This window comes from Thunnus thynnus, chromosome 11 (genome assembly GCF_963924715.1).
Source record: "Thunnus thynnus chromosome 11, fThuThy2.1, whole genome shotgun sequence".
NCBI classification, from domain to species: Eukaryota; Metazoa; Chordata; class Actinopteri; order Scombriformes; family Scombridae; genus Thunnus; species Thunnus thynnus.
This window is the reverse complement of record NC_089527.1, coordinates 19,585,768-19,602,491: the sequence shown is the minus strand read 5'-3', so window position 1 is coordinate 19,602,491 and position 16,724 is coordinate 19,585,768. Positions and strand designations below refer to the sequence as shown.

Below are 16,724 nucleotides of genomic sequence, written 5' to 3'. Positions count from 1 at the left end.
TGAGACAGAAGCTCATCCACCCTAAAGACCACACACCCAGACTCATGCAGAATAATGTAGCATATGCAGTCCTATACATTAGAGAAACAGAACAGCCACTTTGATGACAGTATGCACACACTGGCTATTCAATAGAGAGGATAAATGGTTTGAAAGAGGACTGAAGGACCAAGGCCATGTCAAACTGGACAAACCATCACTCAACAGGGGTGGTGATCAATGACACCACTTATCAGCCACTTACAATGCTGTCCAGACATCCCCTCCCAGGCAGGTCAACACCAACCAAAACTGGAATCATTTAATAAATTTCCCAGTTGGTAATTACTCTTGCTACCTGTGCAGTCTTTCTTTTCTTTTTTAATTTTTAATACATGTACATCACACCAGAAAAGTGTGGAACTGGCACCTAAGTTCCCTTTTTTAAATTAAGTGAATTTCTTTCCTCTCCTTCCTTTTTTCTTTCTTTTATTGAACATCATGAACATACAGACATTTAAATAGAAATGTGCAATTCAAAATATTGTTGTGCAAAACATGATTATATGTCAAGTAAATCAAATGTAAGTAATACATAATATAAATAAAATAATAATAAAAGTAATATTTAAAGGACAGGCTCACAATTTTTCAATTATTTTTAAAGATAATAATCAGATGTCCGAATGAACATTGAAATGGTTTTTTCTTGCTGTAATCATTCCTCCCGTTCATACTAACCATTAGATCCCTTCATAATGCACTTACAATGTAAAAGATAGAGGACAAAATCCACAATCCTCCTTCTGTGCAAAAATGTATTTAAGCTTAACCAAGTTTATCTGAAGCTAATATGGAGCTTCAGTCATCCAAATGATTCAAATCAAGTAAATATCTTTCAGCATTACAGTCTTTTTAGTGCCAAAGTGCCTCTTTTTGTTACTATACTTCCACAAGGAAACAGGGAAACACTGTCTGAGGAAACACAAAGACAGAATTTGATGCTAAAAAGACTGTAAATGTGGCAGATATCCACTTGATATGACTAACGCAGACTGCTGAGGCCTATAAAGTTCAGATAAACTTTTAAATACATAAATACAAAGATTTTGTCCCCCATCACTTACATTGAAAGCACATTTGCAGATTTGAAGGGAATCTTTTAATGGTCAGTATGAACAGGAGGAATGATTACAGCGAGGAAAACCTCTTTCACTGTTCATATAGGCACCTGAGTGTTTTTTGAGACAGACTTGAAAAATTGTGAATCTGTCCTTTAAAACTTATCATAAGATCCTTACAATACAATAAAATAATATCCAAAACCAATACGCAAACAATAACAACAATGAAGGACAACATAATGTTAATCAGGGGACACGGAAAATGATTCTTCATAACACAACAATGTACGTAAACTTCTTCCACTTCTGTGACGCTTTTACAGTACGGATGACGACATGTGCGCGGTCTCCTCTTCCTCATTCTGATTGGTCCCCCGGAAAACGAAAATGACATTAACCAAGATGGCGCTGGGCGACAGAGAAAAGTGATGAGAGAATAGAACAAGCGATACAACTGCATAACAGTGTTCATTTACTGGCCGGGTGCCACTGTTTCAAACCAGACCTCTTCGCCTTATCATCGGGGGAGATTTCAAGCTCGAGCTGAGAGAACACATCAAGCCACTGAGATACAAATATTTAACTAGGTTAACTGTTTGCTAACTAGCTGCTAAAGTAGCTAGCGCGGCTAACGTTAGCTAACTGCGGAAGAAGGGAGGCAAGCAGCTACAAGTACAAGCCGACAAAACCAGAGAGACACCTCCTATCAACACTTTAAACCAGCCGTGTCGAGTTTGCGGCACGGAACAAGTCGCACAAACCGGGAGATCGGTAACGTTAAAGCAGCTACACCTCTAAAGCTGAAAAAGACGAGGAAAGGCGTCATCTTTGCTGACCTGACGCCATGGCTCACTCCCCTATTCAGAGCGGGCTGCCGGGGATTCAGGTAACATAAAAACACCAATCTGTGCATGATTATATTATAGCTAAGTTTCAGAGGCATGTTCATGTGTTTCCGAGCCACCCGACATTTTATTAAGCGTTTCCTTTTCTGACTCGGAAGTTTAACTAGCTGCCTGTAAATAACCAACTTAGCCACAGTTTAATATGCACGTAGCTGCTACTTAATGTGCAGAATGGTATGTAATGTAAGAAATCTGCAAACAAGATGTCATTTTGTTAGTCCTTTACTTCGCTAAACTATCGTTTACTAAATGACTGACAGGCTGTCAGATCACATATCTGCTCTTTATCCTTTATTTTCAATTGGATGAACCACATTCATTGTAGACTCTAATACTCCCCAAATATACTCAAGTTCTGGGAAAATAGCACGATTTCTGATCATACATGGTGAAATATTATCATTTATGAGAGCTGAGTAAATGCTGTACATGTGTAACGATTATCTGTATTTTTATCAGTTTGGTGATAAGGCTACATGTCATCACACCTGTTTGTCATTTGCAATCTAACAGAACAGTCCACTTGTCCCATGCTAATTCTCAGTACTGATTAATCTGGCAATAATTTTCTAGATCAATAGATTGTTTGGTGCATAAAAATTGTGTAAATTTCCATTAAAATTTGTTAAAGCCTAAGGTGATGTCATCTTGGGCTACAACTAATGATTATTTTAATTATTGATTAACCTGGTGATTCTGTGGGTCTATGAAATGTCAGATATTTATAAAAAACAACTCACCATCACAATTTTCCAAAGTCCAAGACGTCTTCAGGTTGTTCATTTACTCTATAAAGCAGTCAATCCTCAGATATTAGAAGCTGGATGGAGAATATTTGGAATTGATTTCATGATAAATGAAATTAACAATTACTGAATTCTCAAGATAGTTGTCATTTAATACTCTGGCAATACACCAACTGACTAATCAACTAATTGTTTCGGCACTAATGCCATCAAATTGCTTGTTTTCTCCAAACGAAACTCAGTTTATGGGAAAAGCAGCAAATTCTTACAATTAAGTAGGTGGAACTAGAGCATCTGTGGTGTTTTGGTTTGCGAAATGAGTAAAATGATCAACATAGTTGTCATTTAATTTTCAGTTGATCAACTGATAAGCTCTAGTTTTGACATCACAGCGGTTTGTTAGTGTTGTGCAATTGTATAGGCCAATAATGACATCATAGCCTGCAGGATAATTTTTCATATTTTCAAATGTAACGAACCACCGAGCTGGCAGTCAGTACACGCACTGGTTGAAGACGTGGTACAAATTAGGCCACTCTACAATGCATGTAAGAATGACAACCTCCTGAGGTGATGCATGATTATTCCATTGATTGCACACAATACAGTTCCTTCTGCTGAATTATGAACACTTGATTAGCATACGCACAGGCAAATACAGATCTGGAGGGGGGGGGGGGGGGGGGGGGGGGGGAGAGCAGACCCGAGCCCACAGGTTATTATGCGGAGGAGTGTTAGGAGTCGGAGGGCTGGCAGCAAGCCTTCAACCCTGAGGGCGTGGTGCGTGGATGACACTAGACTACACAGTTGTGTGGTGCAGATGGGAGAGCATCAAACACATGCTTTTAGAGGGAGGTTCAGGCAGCTTTAGTTGTCGCAGTAAACCTGCTGACTGTGGATATGGCAAGTACATTCCCATCATGTGTAGTCTGTGCTCACAGTGCCCTTGTTGTTTTTCCCTTTGTTTTTACAGAGGTCAGACTCCACATTATGAATTTCACCTGGATGACTGACCACACCAGTGTTATGATAGTATTTTGGTTGTGTTGTTTCTACTCTGCTTTATTCTGCACCGCTCTTTGTGTTTGTTGTAAAGTCCCCTCACTATCAAACTCAGCAGCCCCCTCTTAGACAATTTTTCAAAGAGCAGCCGCTTCTTCATCTCCCTCTCTATATGTTTGACCACCATGCATTAGCACATTTACAGGAAACTAGTCTGGAGAGACTCAATAGCAATATGCTTTGTGATCTAACAGATCATCTTAGGGCTGTGTTACCTGGTAAGTTAAGCATTGCACTTAATTGTCTCAATTTTTTTATTAAAGGTATTGCAAACATATAAGTTGTTGCTTTTGAAAAAATCATGCTAACTCCATAATATGCAGTGCAGTGCTTTGATGAAAAATTCAACTTATTTTTGTGCTACTTGTGTAATGGAAATTTTGGAAATGGAAACACCACTTAAGCAGGTTTAGGCTAATGAGTGCTGTGCATAAAGGGAAATTGAACTGGCCAACTTGAGGACCATTATTCTCCTCCCCCGGTGCTCCGTGGGGAAATAAGCCATTTAGTTCAGTCAATAAGTCAGGGTGTAGTACTTGAGTTTCCCTTTAGCCTTTGTAGTGGTGGTCATTAAGCCTCAATTGTGTCTGTGTTACATCATCTCATGATTTAAATGTTACTCAGACACAATTTTGATCTGAAAAGATTAAAAAAGTCAGCATTTCTTGGATCAGATCGGTTTTGAGCAACTGTATGTGGTCTGTGGCTGTTATGAATTTTGGTTTCGAATTCCACTCATTGCTTGAATTGAGTTTCTCAGAAATTGATGAAATTATTGGTTTGGGTTTTTCTTTTGATTATTCTAGAGAAACAAGAGAGGACAGATAACATCTAGCCAAAGCAGCTGAGCTGTATAGAGCAAAGTAGGGATGTCTCAAGCTTCATGATTAGTATCACAGCAGTATTGGCTTCACTAAACCCATCATTTCTCAGTTTCTCTCATTTAATCTATCCCACATTGAATGCTGGTAATACCAGCTGTCATCCAGGTGACAGGCGCTCAGTAAAAAAAACACTTTTATTAACACACTGTTGCGAGAGAGTGAACCATGAAGTGGCTCAAACAAATTAGCAGCTAGCAGTTGCAGTTTTATGATAATATCCACACTGACAGTATGAAAACTACTTCTGTAGTAATGCATTTTGTTCATGCTGGAATGAATAGAGGCTGTCCAAAGTTTCCTGCCACAGTAGTTTCAGACATTCTTCTCTCCACACGTACTGTATTTATAGGAAACTACATAATAATCTTAAGGGAAAGGTTCAGATATTTTCCAGTTCTAATACATAAATACAATACATTGTTCATCTGAAGCTAATATGAGGCTTCAGAGGTCTGAGTTACCCTAAATAAAGTGGGTTATTTCCAAAGTAAGTGTTTTTAGCTTGAAAGTTCCTCTTTTTGTTACTATCCCTGCACTGACTCTCAGAAAGGCATTGTGCACTCAAAATACTAAAAAATACTAAAATTAAGTCTGTGATAAGATACAGAAGGCGAGCCTCCCACCGACTTGAGTCAGTTGTAACACCTAAACATCACGTGATGTGATTGAGTTTGTGAAAACTAGTTAACAAGAAAAGTTAAAAAAAATAAATAAAAAAGAGACCAAGGCTAAACATCAACAATTCCATGATTGCTATGACTTGTATGAAAAAATGTTCATTCTTTGTTAGTTGTTGCCAGGCGTAAAGTAATGAAATAAATCGCTACTCTGATCTCTGTGGTGAGGCTCAGGTTGCAAGATTTTTTTTCTCACAGGGTGAAGGTTCACTGATTATATGCCCTCTTATTGCTTATATCTGTCCAAGATATGGTATATTACTCTCAAACACCTGATATGAGTTCTCTGCAGATCTCTTCTTCATCCATATGTTTGTACATGTTGGTTTTTATGTCTTTTTTCTTCAACTATTTAACACCTAATGTTCAAACCTCCTTGTTGCCTCTGCAGTCTACATTTAAAAGTACTTTCCTCAGTTTATTAAAATAAAGAACAGAATATCATGACGCAATATAAAGTGTATAATTTTAATTAGCATAAGTTAGTATCGTTTTCCTTGTGGGCTGCTATGTTGAGCTTGTATATCTGTATCGTACATAGTGTGCGCCTCTGATGAATTGTTTGAATACCTTTTATGTTAAATGCGCAGTTTCCTTTGTGATCTTTCTTGTGGTTCCTCTCGACTTAAAATACAAACTGTTCCCTCCATCTGTCTGTCACACAGAATTTCAGAGCTGATCCGGAGGAGCTTTTCACCAAGCTGGAGAGGATAGGGAAAGGCTCTTTCGGTGAAGTTTTTAAAGGCATCGACAATCGGACTCAGAAAGTTGTGGCCATTAAGATTATCGATCTGGAAGAAGCAGAGGACGACATCGAAGACATTCAACAGGAGATCACAGTTCTCAGCCAGTGTGACAGTCCCTTTATCACCAAGTATTTCGGATCCTATCTCAAGGTAAGCTTTAGGAAGAATATCATTTATTGAACTTGTTATAATCCATGCTCGACATAATGCATACTGTATGTCAGTAGTGTGCTCCTGCGAGCAAGTGTAGGCAATGTAGGTCAATAAATAATGCATACGGGCAATGGAACAAGTATGGCCTGTATAATATGGCACAGCTTGCTGTAGAACAATCAGAAATAGGCGGCACTGCAGTAGTATGTGGTTTTGCAGTATAGTAGTTAAGTAATCTCACGTTGATAAAATATTTGAACATGGTGAAAAAAACAAAACGATGAGTATTCATCAACACCTTAAAACAGCAGTAAAGGCGAAAGTCAGCTCCTTAAAGTCAGAGTCACAGTTTCATTTCACATTCAGTGTGTTAAACTAGTGACTCCCAACCAGGGATGCTTATACGCCAGAGTGTACTTCTGCAGTTTTAAGGAGGTACTTGGAAAGACTGCAGAGTAGGTCACCTAATTTGAAAAAAATATATTCACATATTTGTATTTTGGAGGGAAATGAACACACCAATAGAATAATTTACTTTTTGTTCGGCTGATATTAAGTATATATTTGTCACAAATTAGGATCTGTGATAAGATGACTACACAGGACAAGCCTCCTACCGACTTACCTACCAACAGCAAACAGAAAAGAAATAAAGAGAACAAGCCCTAAACATTGACAATTCCACAATTAATGTGACTTGTTTGAAAAAATATTGTAGCAGTATATATCTACTTTTATATGATTAATAGCGTCAAATAACACCCGGTTTAAAATCTGTTCAAATCAACACATTTGGAACGTGATTGGAGGTGTTCGGCCGTTGTGCTAAACTACAGAGACAAAACAACACAGTAGTACAAACATAAAGATACTAATGAAGACTGCTCTGTATATACAATATGAGCCAGTCTAGGATGGAATAAATGAAAGTCTCAGGTATTTTGGTCATCTGTAATAACTGTATTGACAACAAGGGATCATATTACTCAGTTGCAAGCCATATTTTGTAACTCTGGTAGGTTTTCACGCTACATGTGATGGTGCTTAAAGTGCCTCTAACAGCATTTACTCTGGTACTTAACAGCAGTAAGAAGAGAGGTGGTGGTCCATTAGCTCTATTATGCTGCTGGCTGAAGGAGAGAATTAAGGCTTATTTTGTATGGAGAATGTAAACATGGTATTTGTGCCATTTCCTGTATGTATGTATACGTGTGTGTGTGTGTGTGTGTTACAAAACTTTGAAGTGGTAGTTGTTGGGCCACAGTTCGTTTCTCTGGCAACACATCAGCACCAGGTGGTCTGTCTTTCAGTTCATTTAGTTTAGAGTTTTATGGGTGTTTTTCTTGTCGGTACAGTTTTATTTATTCCCCAAAAAACTGCTGTTGCTGCTGCTGGAAACAAAGGAGCATTAAAGACCTACCAAACATTGTGTGTGGAGACAACATACAACATTTACATGAAGTAGGTTGGCTATAGGTTGAATATTGGGGAATTGGGAGACGATAGCGGTTTGTCAGCTGTTTCAGGTTTTGCTCATAGAATTTATAGTACGGTGGCTATCTTCTGCTTGTTGTAGAGTGTGGTGGGCGGCTTTGAATTTATAGGATTCTTGCATTGATGTGATGAAGCACCTTGATTTGTCAGATGTTTGATTCCCTAAAAACAGACATCCCCATCTGGTTATATTTAATCATGAACTTCAGTGTCAAAAAAAAGGTTCGAATTAATGAGAGTATTGATGGACTTTTGTTATCAAGGCTGGGTTTTATGTTGTATCCCACTTAGGATACAAGTAAAAAAAAAAAGGGAGCGGTTACTTACACCCTGTAATCGAAGCCCACAGGCGGCTGCTGGGCGGGTAGGTGTGAGTTTCACTGGCGTCAGCTGGCAGCAGCTGCAGCAACAATGACCGTCCAGGTGAAGTCTGACATTTTAAGTAGATTGTGAGCATCTGGAAATGACAACGCACAAGCTCAGATGACATATTCACAATGAGTGTGGAGCTGTAGTGACAGTCTGGTTGTCTGGTTGAACTAGCTTTACAGCTGTTTTACTTATTCATGTAATCATGTTGCACTTGTACAGGAAACAAGTACTAGCCAAGGCTTAAGAGCACAACTGGATCAGACAGCTGAGATGTATCTGGTGTTTCACAAGTATAGTATTCGCTACTTGGAAATAATATCATTCATACAATCAAGTTTTCCTAGGAATTTGTCTACCAATGCTCTGCCTGTTGATAATGTGATCTATATAAATGATTTTTTCTTTTTAATAACAGGTTAATATAACTACTATGTTTATTGTTTGGTGACTATCTTATTGTTCATAAAGCAGGATTCAGGTACTGACTGTCCTTTATTGTTAGGTTTAATTTCAATAAAATCAACCTATAAATCTAATCTATCTATTAACTGATTAACTGAACCCTCATTCTCTAGAGCTGTAATCAATATGCTGATTGATCGACTGAAGTTATAGTCTTCAACAGCCAGAAAAGAATAAATAGACTTGTTGTAAATGTTATGATTTAACAAATAGAATACATAAGTATTAATAGCAGGGGTCAATAAGCAAATAATTATGTCAATTAGCAGACCAACTGTAAACTTCCTGTCATGTTAGTGTCTGTTTCTCTCACAGTACCGAACAATCAGTTCAGTTGCAGCTGTTTATTGTAGAATTGCATTTGTTTCACTGTATTACTGCATACTTATTATATCTAGTTGCTACCGTATTAAAATCATTTTATGGCCAGGAAGCAGTTTTTTAAAAAAGTTCAAGTAAAAATGAAAAGATTTGTCATAATCTTACCCTCATGCAGCTTTTGAAGGCTTTCCAAAACAACCAAAGTGAACGAGAACTGATGACTCAGTGGGGAGAAAAAAATTACCATAAAATGACTCTGAGTCCCTTTTTATGAAAGTGAATAAACTAACTATAGACTGTTTTTTTTGTATAATAACTTTGAACACTATCAAGTCTGAATTGCTTTACTTTTCAGGGTACAAAATTATGGATTATTATGGAATATTTGGGTGGAGGATCAGCCCTCGATTTGGTAAGTTTAATTAAGTCAATAACCAATTTAAAGATGATTGATTTGCAGGCCATTGTGACAGTTTTCTAATCTGAAAACGCTGTGTAAAATCTGACGCTCTTCATTTATCTTCTTGTCTAGTTGGAGCCAGGTGCCCTCGATGAAACACAGATCGCAACAATTCTGAGAGAAATCCTAAAGGGGCTCGAGTATCTGCACTCAGAAAAGAAAATCCACAGAGATATCAAAGGTAAGACTGACACACGTCATCGCCTTGACCTTTGTTTTAACACCAGGCTTGTAAATAATCTAATCTTGACAACATGTTCTTGTTAATAATGCTGAAGTGAGGCCTTAATTTGCATCCATGTTCACCAGCTGTTTTCTAAAGTAAATTAAACACCTCCCAGGATCTGGAATCATTAAAGATCACAGTTACACATGTCTCGTCAGTGCGACGTCTGTGATCAAATCCAAACACAAGGCAGATGACGTTAATTAGGCTCATTTCACAGCTGAATGTAAGTTCTGTACAGATCTGTGATCAAACAGCAGCAAGTCCATGTTGCCGTGAGAAGAGCTGTGAAAACAAGAGCTTCATACAGCTTTTGTTTTCTGTATTGTCTCCCAGTTCCTGTATGGAGAGGAGTACTGGTCTCCAGCAGAGTGCTCCTCCACTTCTGTCGTACTCCTTCCACTTTCCCTGTCCCGGGTCTTTGTGATGCAAATGAACACACTTAAAAAGCTTTTTAGAAACCTGATTAATAGATGACATAGTCAAAAAAATTCGGTGTTTCCAACAGAGAGATACCATTTCAGAAATCGGGTTAAGACTTTGCATTCTCTGCATCATTTAAATGCCGAATGTTCATTTAAACACTAAATGTTTTATAATGCATCCTTTTTATAATAGCTGTAAATGATTAATCTTATTGTTTGTTTGTTTGTTTTGTTTGTTTAGCTGCCAACGTGTTGCTGGCAGAACAGGGTGACGTGAAGCTGGCTGACTTCGGAGTGGCGGGCCAGTTGACAGACACCCAGATAAAAAGAAACACATTTGTTGGTACTCCTTTCTGGATGGCACCTGAGGTCATAAAGCAGTCTGCCTATGATTCAAAGGTCAGTCATCACATTTTGTTTGTTTATTATGCAACAGAATCCCAAAGAAATCAGGAGTTTTGGGGAGCAGTAAATTGCTAACTAACTAACTAATTCATCTGATTATTATTTGCTCGATGAATCAATTCAACGTTTAGTTTGTGAAATGTTAAAAAACAGTGAAAATATAGCATTCACAATTTCTCAGAGGCCACGGTGATTTATTCAGTTTGCTTGTTTTGTCTGACGAAGATCCTAAAATATTAACACACCGAGACAACGTTTGCATTTACTAGTATATCCTTTTAAGACCAGACGACGTGTTCATGCTTCTCCCTTTAGAGCCAGATGCGACATGAGCACATTTTAGATGATGTCATCGTTTTCAGGACACATGACTGATGAAATGCATTGTGATTCACTAAAATACACGTGGGAAAGGCGAAATGCATTATGGAATGCCTTTTTCGTTGTGTGTTTGTTTTTTCAGCACTCTCAGTCCATCTTAGCCTCAGGTTTTAGGAGATTGTTTTCAAACAATGCTTTAGCATTTAGAATTTTTTTTTTGCAAGGTGACTTAGGTCATAATGGGTTAAGATACTCACTTTGCTGTCATATATGACAAGGAAAGACAGGAAATCATCACATTTGAGAAGCTGGAACCATCAAATATTTGGCATTTTTGTTGCCAATTAATTTTCTGACTAATTGCTGCAGCTCTGTTTTATACCAAAAAGGATGTAAACTGAACTGCGTGTGTCTATGTGGCCGACAGCTCAGTCACTCTGCGTTCAGCTCAGTCAGAAAAGAATAAAGTAGGTTTACCACATTAGCTGGGCTGAACTGAACATCTGGAGTAGTGGGAGGTTTTCTATCAGATATTTTATTTTATTGTTGTTGGCCTGTGGGTCAGCAGTGACTCCAGCAGCTTATTGTTGGGTGGAGGGAAAAAGAAAGACCAGTAATAGTGTTTTGGCAGTGGCCTCATAACGCATGTCAGCTGAACAAAATCAAATGTGTCACCCGATTCAAAATGATTACCGTGTCAAGTGTCAAACCCACTTTGGTGACCTAGCGTCTCTACGAAGGATGGAATCACTGATGTATGAAAATCAGTTTACAGACTTCCTTTAGTGAAAGACAAATACAGGAAACAGACGTGTGCAGGTGAGCGAGTTGATAAAGAAGGAGAGGACATGTGAAACCGCAACTTGGCTTAATTTGGTTATCATGTATTGTGACTGTAATTCTTTGGTTTTTACTGTGAAGTGTATGAAACTAGAGTTGCAGACCGGAGTCTCTGCAAACACTGATAACCTGTTTTTAATCTGTGACAGCTGAGGGTTGATGCACATGTCCTGTATGGTAAAACAGAGATATGTTGTCTCTACTGTCAGCATCAATATAACCAGAATCAACATATAAAATGGTGATTAAAAACGTTTTGTGTTCCCAAATGACCTTTTTGTCTTTCTTTTTATTGCTCTGTCGATTGTGGTGTGCTTGCTTTTAGTTGTTTTGTTTTTTTTTTAGGTTTAAGCACTTTTACAGAATTTCTAGAGTAGAAATGAGCGTGTACATATTTTAAGAATAACCACAATATGAGTCAGTGTGGCTTGTTAGCACAACCAGTATGTCACAGTCTTATGTTTGCAGAGCTTCCTCAAATAAACCCATGATACTTCAGTCAGCCACGTTTAACTGTCATTTCTCACAGCGTTCTGTCAGAGTGTGTGTTTGTGGCGCAGCGTGTGAGATTCTGCTGTTTTATAATAACAGGATCTGTTTTGTTCCAATGTCTTTTGTTTTATAGGCAGACATCTGGTCATTAGGAATAACAGCAATAGAACTGGCTAAAGGAGAGCCGCCCCACTCAGAGCTCCATCCCATGAAGGTCTTATTCCTCATCCCAAAGAACAATCCACCCACACTGGAAGGAAACTACAGTAAACCACTTAAAGAATTTGTGGAAGCCTGTTTAAACAAGGAGCCTAGTTTTGTAAGTTGAAAAGACTTATGTCTTTACCTTTTACACAAATAAAAGAAGCTGTGCTTTTAATATTCACTGTTAAGTTTGTTCTGTGTGTTTTCCTTAGAGGCCAACTGCCAAAGAGCTGTTAAAACATAAGTTGATTGTAAGGCATGCCAAAAAGACGTCCTATCTGACAGAGTTGATTGACAGATACAAGAGGTGGAAAGCAGAGCGGTCTCGGGATGAATCCAGCTCTGATGAATCTGATGAGTAAGTTGTCTGTACTGTCATCTTCCAGTTCAGCGGGGGGGAGGGAGGGAGGGAGGGGGGCATTTTCAGATTTACACTCTGAAGCTAAATCTAGCAACTGTGAATACGCCTGTGATTTTCCTGAAATGCTGTGTCACTGCAGGGAGCCACATGGTCAGGCATCTGGAGGCGATGACTCCGGCAATGATGACTGGATCTTTAACACCATCAGGGAGAAAGACATGAAAAAGCTTCAGAATGGAGCTCCGCAGCCTGCAGAGCTCGAAAGGAAAGAGGTAGGACTGTACACCATTATGGAGGAGAAAGTGTAAATCAGTATCTCATGTGTCAAATGTCTCTCCCATTTCTCTTTTCACCTTTTAATCATACTTTTTTTTCCAGGAGAAAGAGACTCCAAAGAGGCCTTTGTCACAAAGCTTATCAACAATCTTCTCTCCACTGTTTTCTGAGGTAAAGACACTTGTATGTCACACCAAAATAAAACAATCGCATCACTAATATGAATAGTTTGAAGCTAACTGTGTTGTAAATAAGTAGCACTCTGCAAATATAATAATTTGGCAGGTCACATTGTACTGATGGCTAAAACGCTGTGTCATTGTTGCAGTTGAAAGACAAGGGTGAGACGAGTAATGGCAAGCCAGAGGCTGCAGAGGAGCTGCGGGAGGCCATTTTCCTGGCAGAAGAGACACATCCGGGGATCTGTGACTCCCTGGTGGCTGAACTAGTGCAGAGACTTCAGAGGTAATGGAAGTTCATATTTCTACTTCCCACTGTATTGTATTTTTATTTTTATTTTGTCAAAGTCCAGTGAAATTGTACAATTACTTCCTGAATGTGATGTATTTCCAGTCAGTTGGGATCCATTTTAAGTGTGAACTAATGGGTTTTAAATTATGGAGGCGTTGTAATTTAACATGAAGTGAATGTACAAAAAAATGTGATTCATTTAGTTGTTACATGTATTAGTGCAGCATGAGCTCATAACTAAAGATGCTCTGTTTTACAGATAGTAATAGTGTTCCTGGTCGCTCGGGTGCTCGTTTCATGAGATCTTTAAGGGCATCTAGAGTTGAAACTGTTGGTCTTTCAGTCCTACACTTTGGTCCAAAGTGAAATACCTTTGCAGCATTGAATGGGTCGCATGGATTACAGATGTTCACCTCTTTTTTATCCATCCAACTGTTTTGTTTTCTGGTGTATTACAGCATCTCGTGCCGCTAGCATGACTCAAGACTTTATTTTAACCCAAGGCCTCTTCAGAGGGTAAACATTAACCTGTTTTTTTTTTTCCTCTCGTGTTTGTCAGGTTTTCTGCGCCTCAGGCTGCCACCACTCAGTAAGAGGAGCTACGTCCAGCTCCGCTCTAATTTTCCACCCTGGTGGCAGCAGTCAGATCTTTTCATCTGACCTCCACAAGCCGGGATGAAGTCTCCCTGGAAGGTCCCCATCACTCATTTGCCTGAAGCAAATCCTGGCCTACTTAATGTCTGTTTATACGCTCGCACACCACCAGAGGGTCCTATTCAGGACAGTCAGCCGGCCAGTCACTGAGCTGCCACTCTGACTGCCACCTGCTGTAAGATGTCCCTTCTCAATACCTCCTTCACAACTGTTTTTTTATTTTGAGGGTGGAGTTAGCTGTCTTTCTGCAAGGACTCTGAGTTTGTTTTTTTTTTTTGGTTTTTGGCGAGTTTGTGGCTTAATCACAAAGGTTTACACTCAGCAGCATCCTTTTGTAGAAAGTATCTTGCTTAATTAATTGTGTGCATGTGTGTGTGTGTACGTGTGTGTGTGTGTGCAGCTGTGCGCGATATCCTGTGAAATGTGTGGTGAAGAGTGACGAGTGGGTTGAAGCATTCTATTGAAAACTCAGGTATCCTGCTTTAAGTGGATCGGGTCCTCGGGGAGACGGAAAGAGCTCAATAGGGTGGTTGTACAGACTTGTAAATAAGCTAATTTCTACAGATTACTGATTAAAAAAAAAATGGATTAATTGTAATGGAACCACTGTGTACAAATGGCCAAATGCAAAACTGTAAATAATAGTTGTGAGGTAAATATTTTGAGACAAAAATGGCCATAAATGAGATTGCCTTGCCTTTGTACTTGTTCTTTTGTATATCAGTCTTTGATTTCTCCAGTTGTAAAACTTTTTAAGTACTCATCCAGTGAATGAAAATGGCTGCCCTCTATCATGTTTTACTATTGATTTATTATATATTTCTTAAATCTCTTTGATATTTAGTTTCACTCTCTTATGCTGTGGCTGTAATAATGTTGGAGAATGTAAAAAAAAAACAAAAAAAAAACAAAAAAAAGACAAAATGGCTGGATCGCTCAAGCCCCCACCAGTTTGAAACACTGGACGCTCTGATTCCACAAGGCCTCAAGTTGGTTTGTTGAACCTTGCCTCATTCCTTTTTTCTTTTCTTTTTTTTTTTTTTTAAAATGCTGTGTGTGTGATTGATTGGTAAGATAAACTGAGGTTTTCGTCCATTCATTCCATTAACAGGGCAGTACCATCATCTAGTTTCTAAAAATCAGCAGACTCTGTTAGTCTTCCTAGGAGCTGCAGTGGTACTATCTTATCTCCTCAGCGTACCTACAGCTTTAAATTGCACTTCAAGTATAAATGCCTTCGACTATAAACAAAGTAGCCATAAAACAGTAGCATGAGACTTACAGTATTTTGCAGGTATGACCCGTGCTATCTGGGACAAAGACCACCTGGGGGGTCTCACAGCTGGTCGTGCGGTGGCCGTATCTTTCCATTGGGATTTGTGTGATTCAAGATGCAGGCGACACATTTTTTTCTTTTCGGTTGTACAGTTAATGCATATAGACCTAGACACTGCTCTCAGATGTAAATATTAACACGAAGGTGTTCAGAGACCAGCGGCACCGCTACTACTTCTGACTGTAGTTTAAAAGGAACGTGCATGATAGTATAACAGTATAAATAAAGCCTATTGGTCGGCCTGAGCGGTATGCGTTGTAGCATACTCCTACAGGACTGGAGGATCGTTGAGTCCTGACCACAGTTGAATCAGCCTTAGAGTATTTGTGATGAATGGGATGAATAGTATCAGCTTTAAAAATGTTAATTCAGAAGTTTTTGTTGTGATTTATTTTATTTTCTTCTCTTCCCCCCCTCTGGCATTAAAAATGCAAATGCAGCAATACTTTAAAAGATCAAAAATATTTCATTCCTTGCCAGAAACATGAGTTCATGAACAAACCGACTCATTTTACTCCTCGGAGACGAAAGGGAGTCGGATGATGTATTCTTCTCGCCATGGGGCGAAAAACACGGCACACAGTATCATATAAACAGAACATTCCCTGCAAAGTTATCTGAATACATCACAGTTTTCTCTTCTCTGCTTACTGATTGTGGTCAAATACACAGTTGAGTTAGTTAAAAAGTCAAATACTTCCTGTTTTTTACAAATATAACGTCAAGAAAAGGTACCAGAATGCTACTTCAGTTATTTCCTTATTTCTGCTCTTCTCAGCTCCCATTGAGACTTTTCATGTGCAATGTGCCATGTAAGCCCTCCACCCCAAACTCAGACAAATTCAATACAATTTGCACCTTTTTACATGGTCTGATATGACTCGGTATCTTTTTATGTGTTGCACTTTGTAGATTTTCTTTTGGTTTTCAAAAAAATATGGTACTTAACAAGGCTACAATGTTATGTTGCAGTTACACCAGTTTTATTGTCTTTTTTTTTTTTTTTCTCCCCCTTTTGTGTTGTATGGCAATAAAGCAGTGTGATCGCCAGGAGTAATTTCTTAGCACAAGTAGGCATATATTAAACTATTTTTATAACCCAAAAGAGCAGTATTATGTAATAGAGGGAGTCTGTGACGTGTTTAAAAGTATCAGTAAACACTGGATAGCAATCACTAAAAATGTACATTTTCATTTTGTGTGACATTGCTGGCAGTTTATAGTCCAGTATACATGTTTGCAAATTCAGGACAGTGCTGTTGGATTTATTGGAAGTTGTCAAATGATTATGGAAAACAAATAAAAATCCAGTACATATTTGAAGAACA

General features: G+C 38.6%; 1 protein-coding gene across 1 annotated transcript; it reads left to right on the top strand.

The window, feature by feature from the left end:
- Positions 1-1,474: 1,474 nt before the first annotated feature.
- Positions 1,475-16,724, top strand: stk24a (serine/threonine kinase 24a (STE20 homolog, yeast)). The gene is made up of 11 exons (XM_067603619.1): positions 1,475-1,989; positions 6,043-6,273; positions 9,281-9,337; positions 9,458-9,566; positions 10,278-10,435; positions 12,228-12,413; positions 12,511-12,656; positions 12,799-12,931; positions 13,038-13,106; positions 13,264-13,400; positions 13,966-16,724. The coding sequence occupies exons 1-11, from the start codon at positions 1,948-1,950 to the stop codon at positions 13,997-13,999; spliced, it is 1,302 nt and encodes a 433-aa protein (XP_067459720.1). The 5' UTR covers positions 1,475-1,947; the 3' UTR covers positions 14,000-16,724.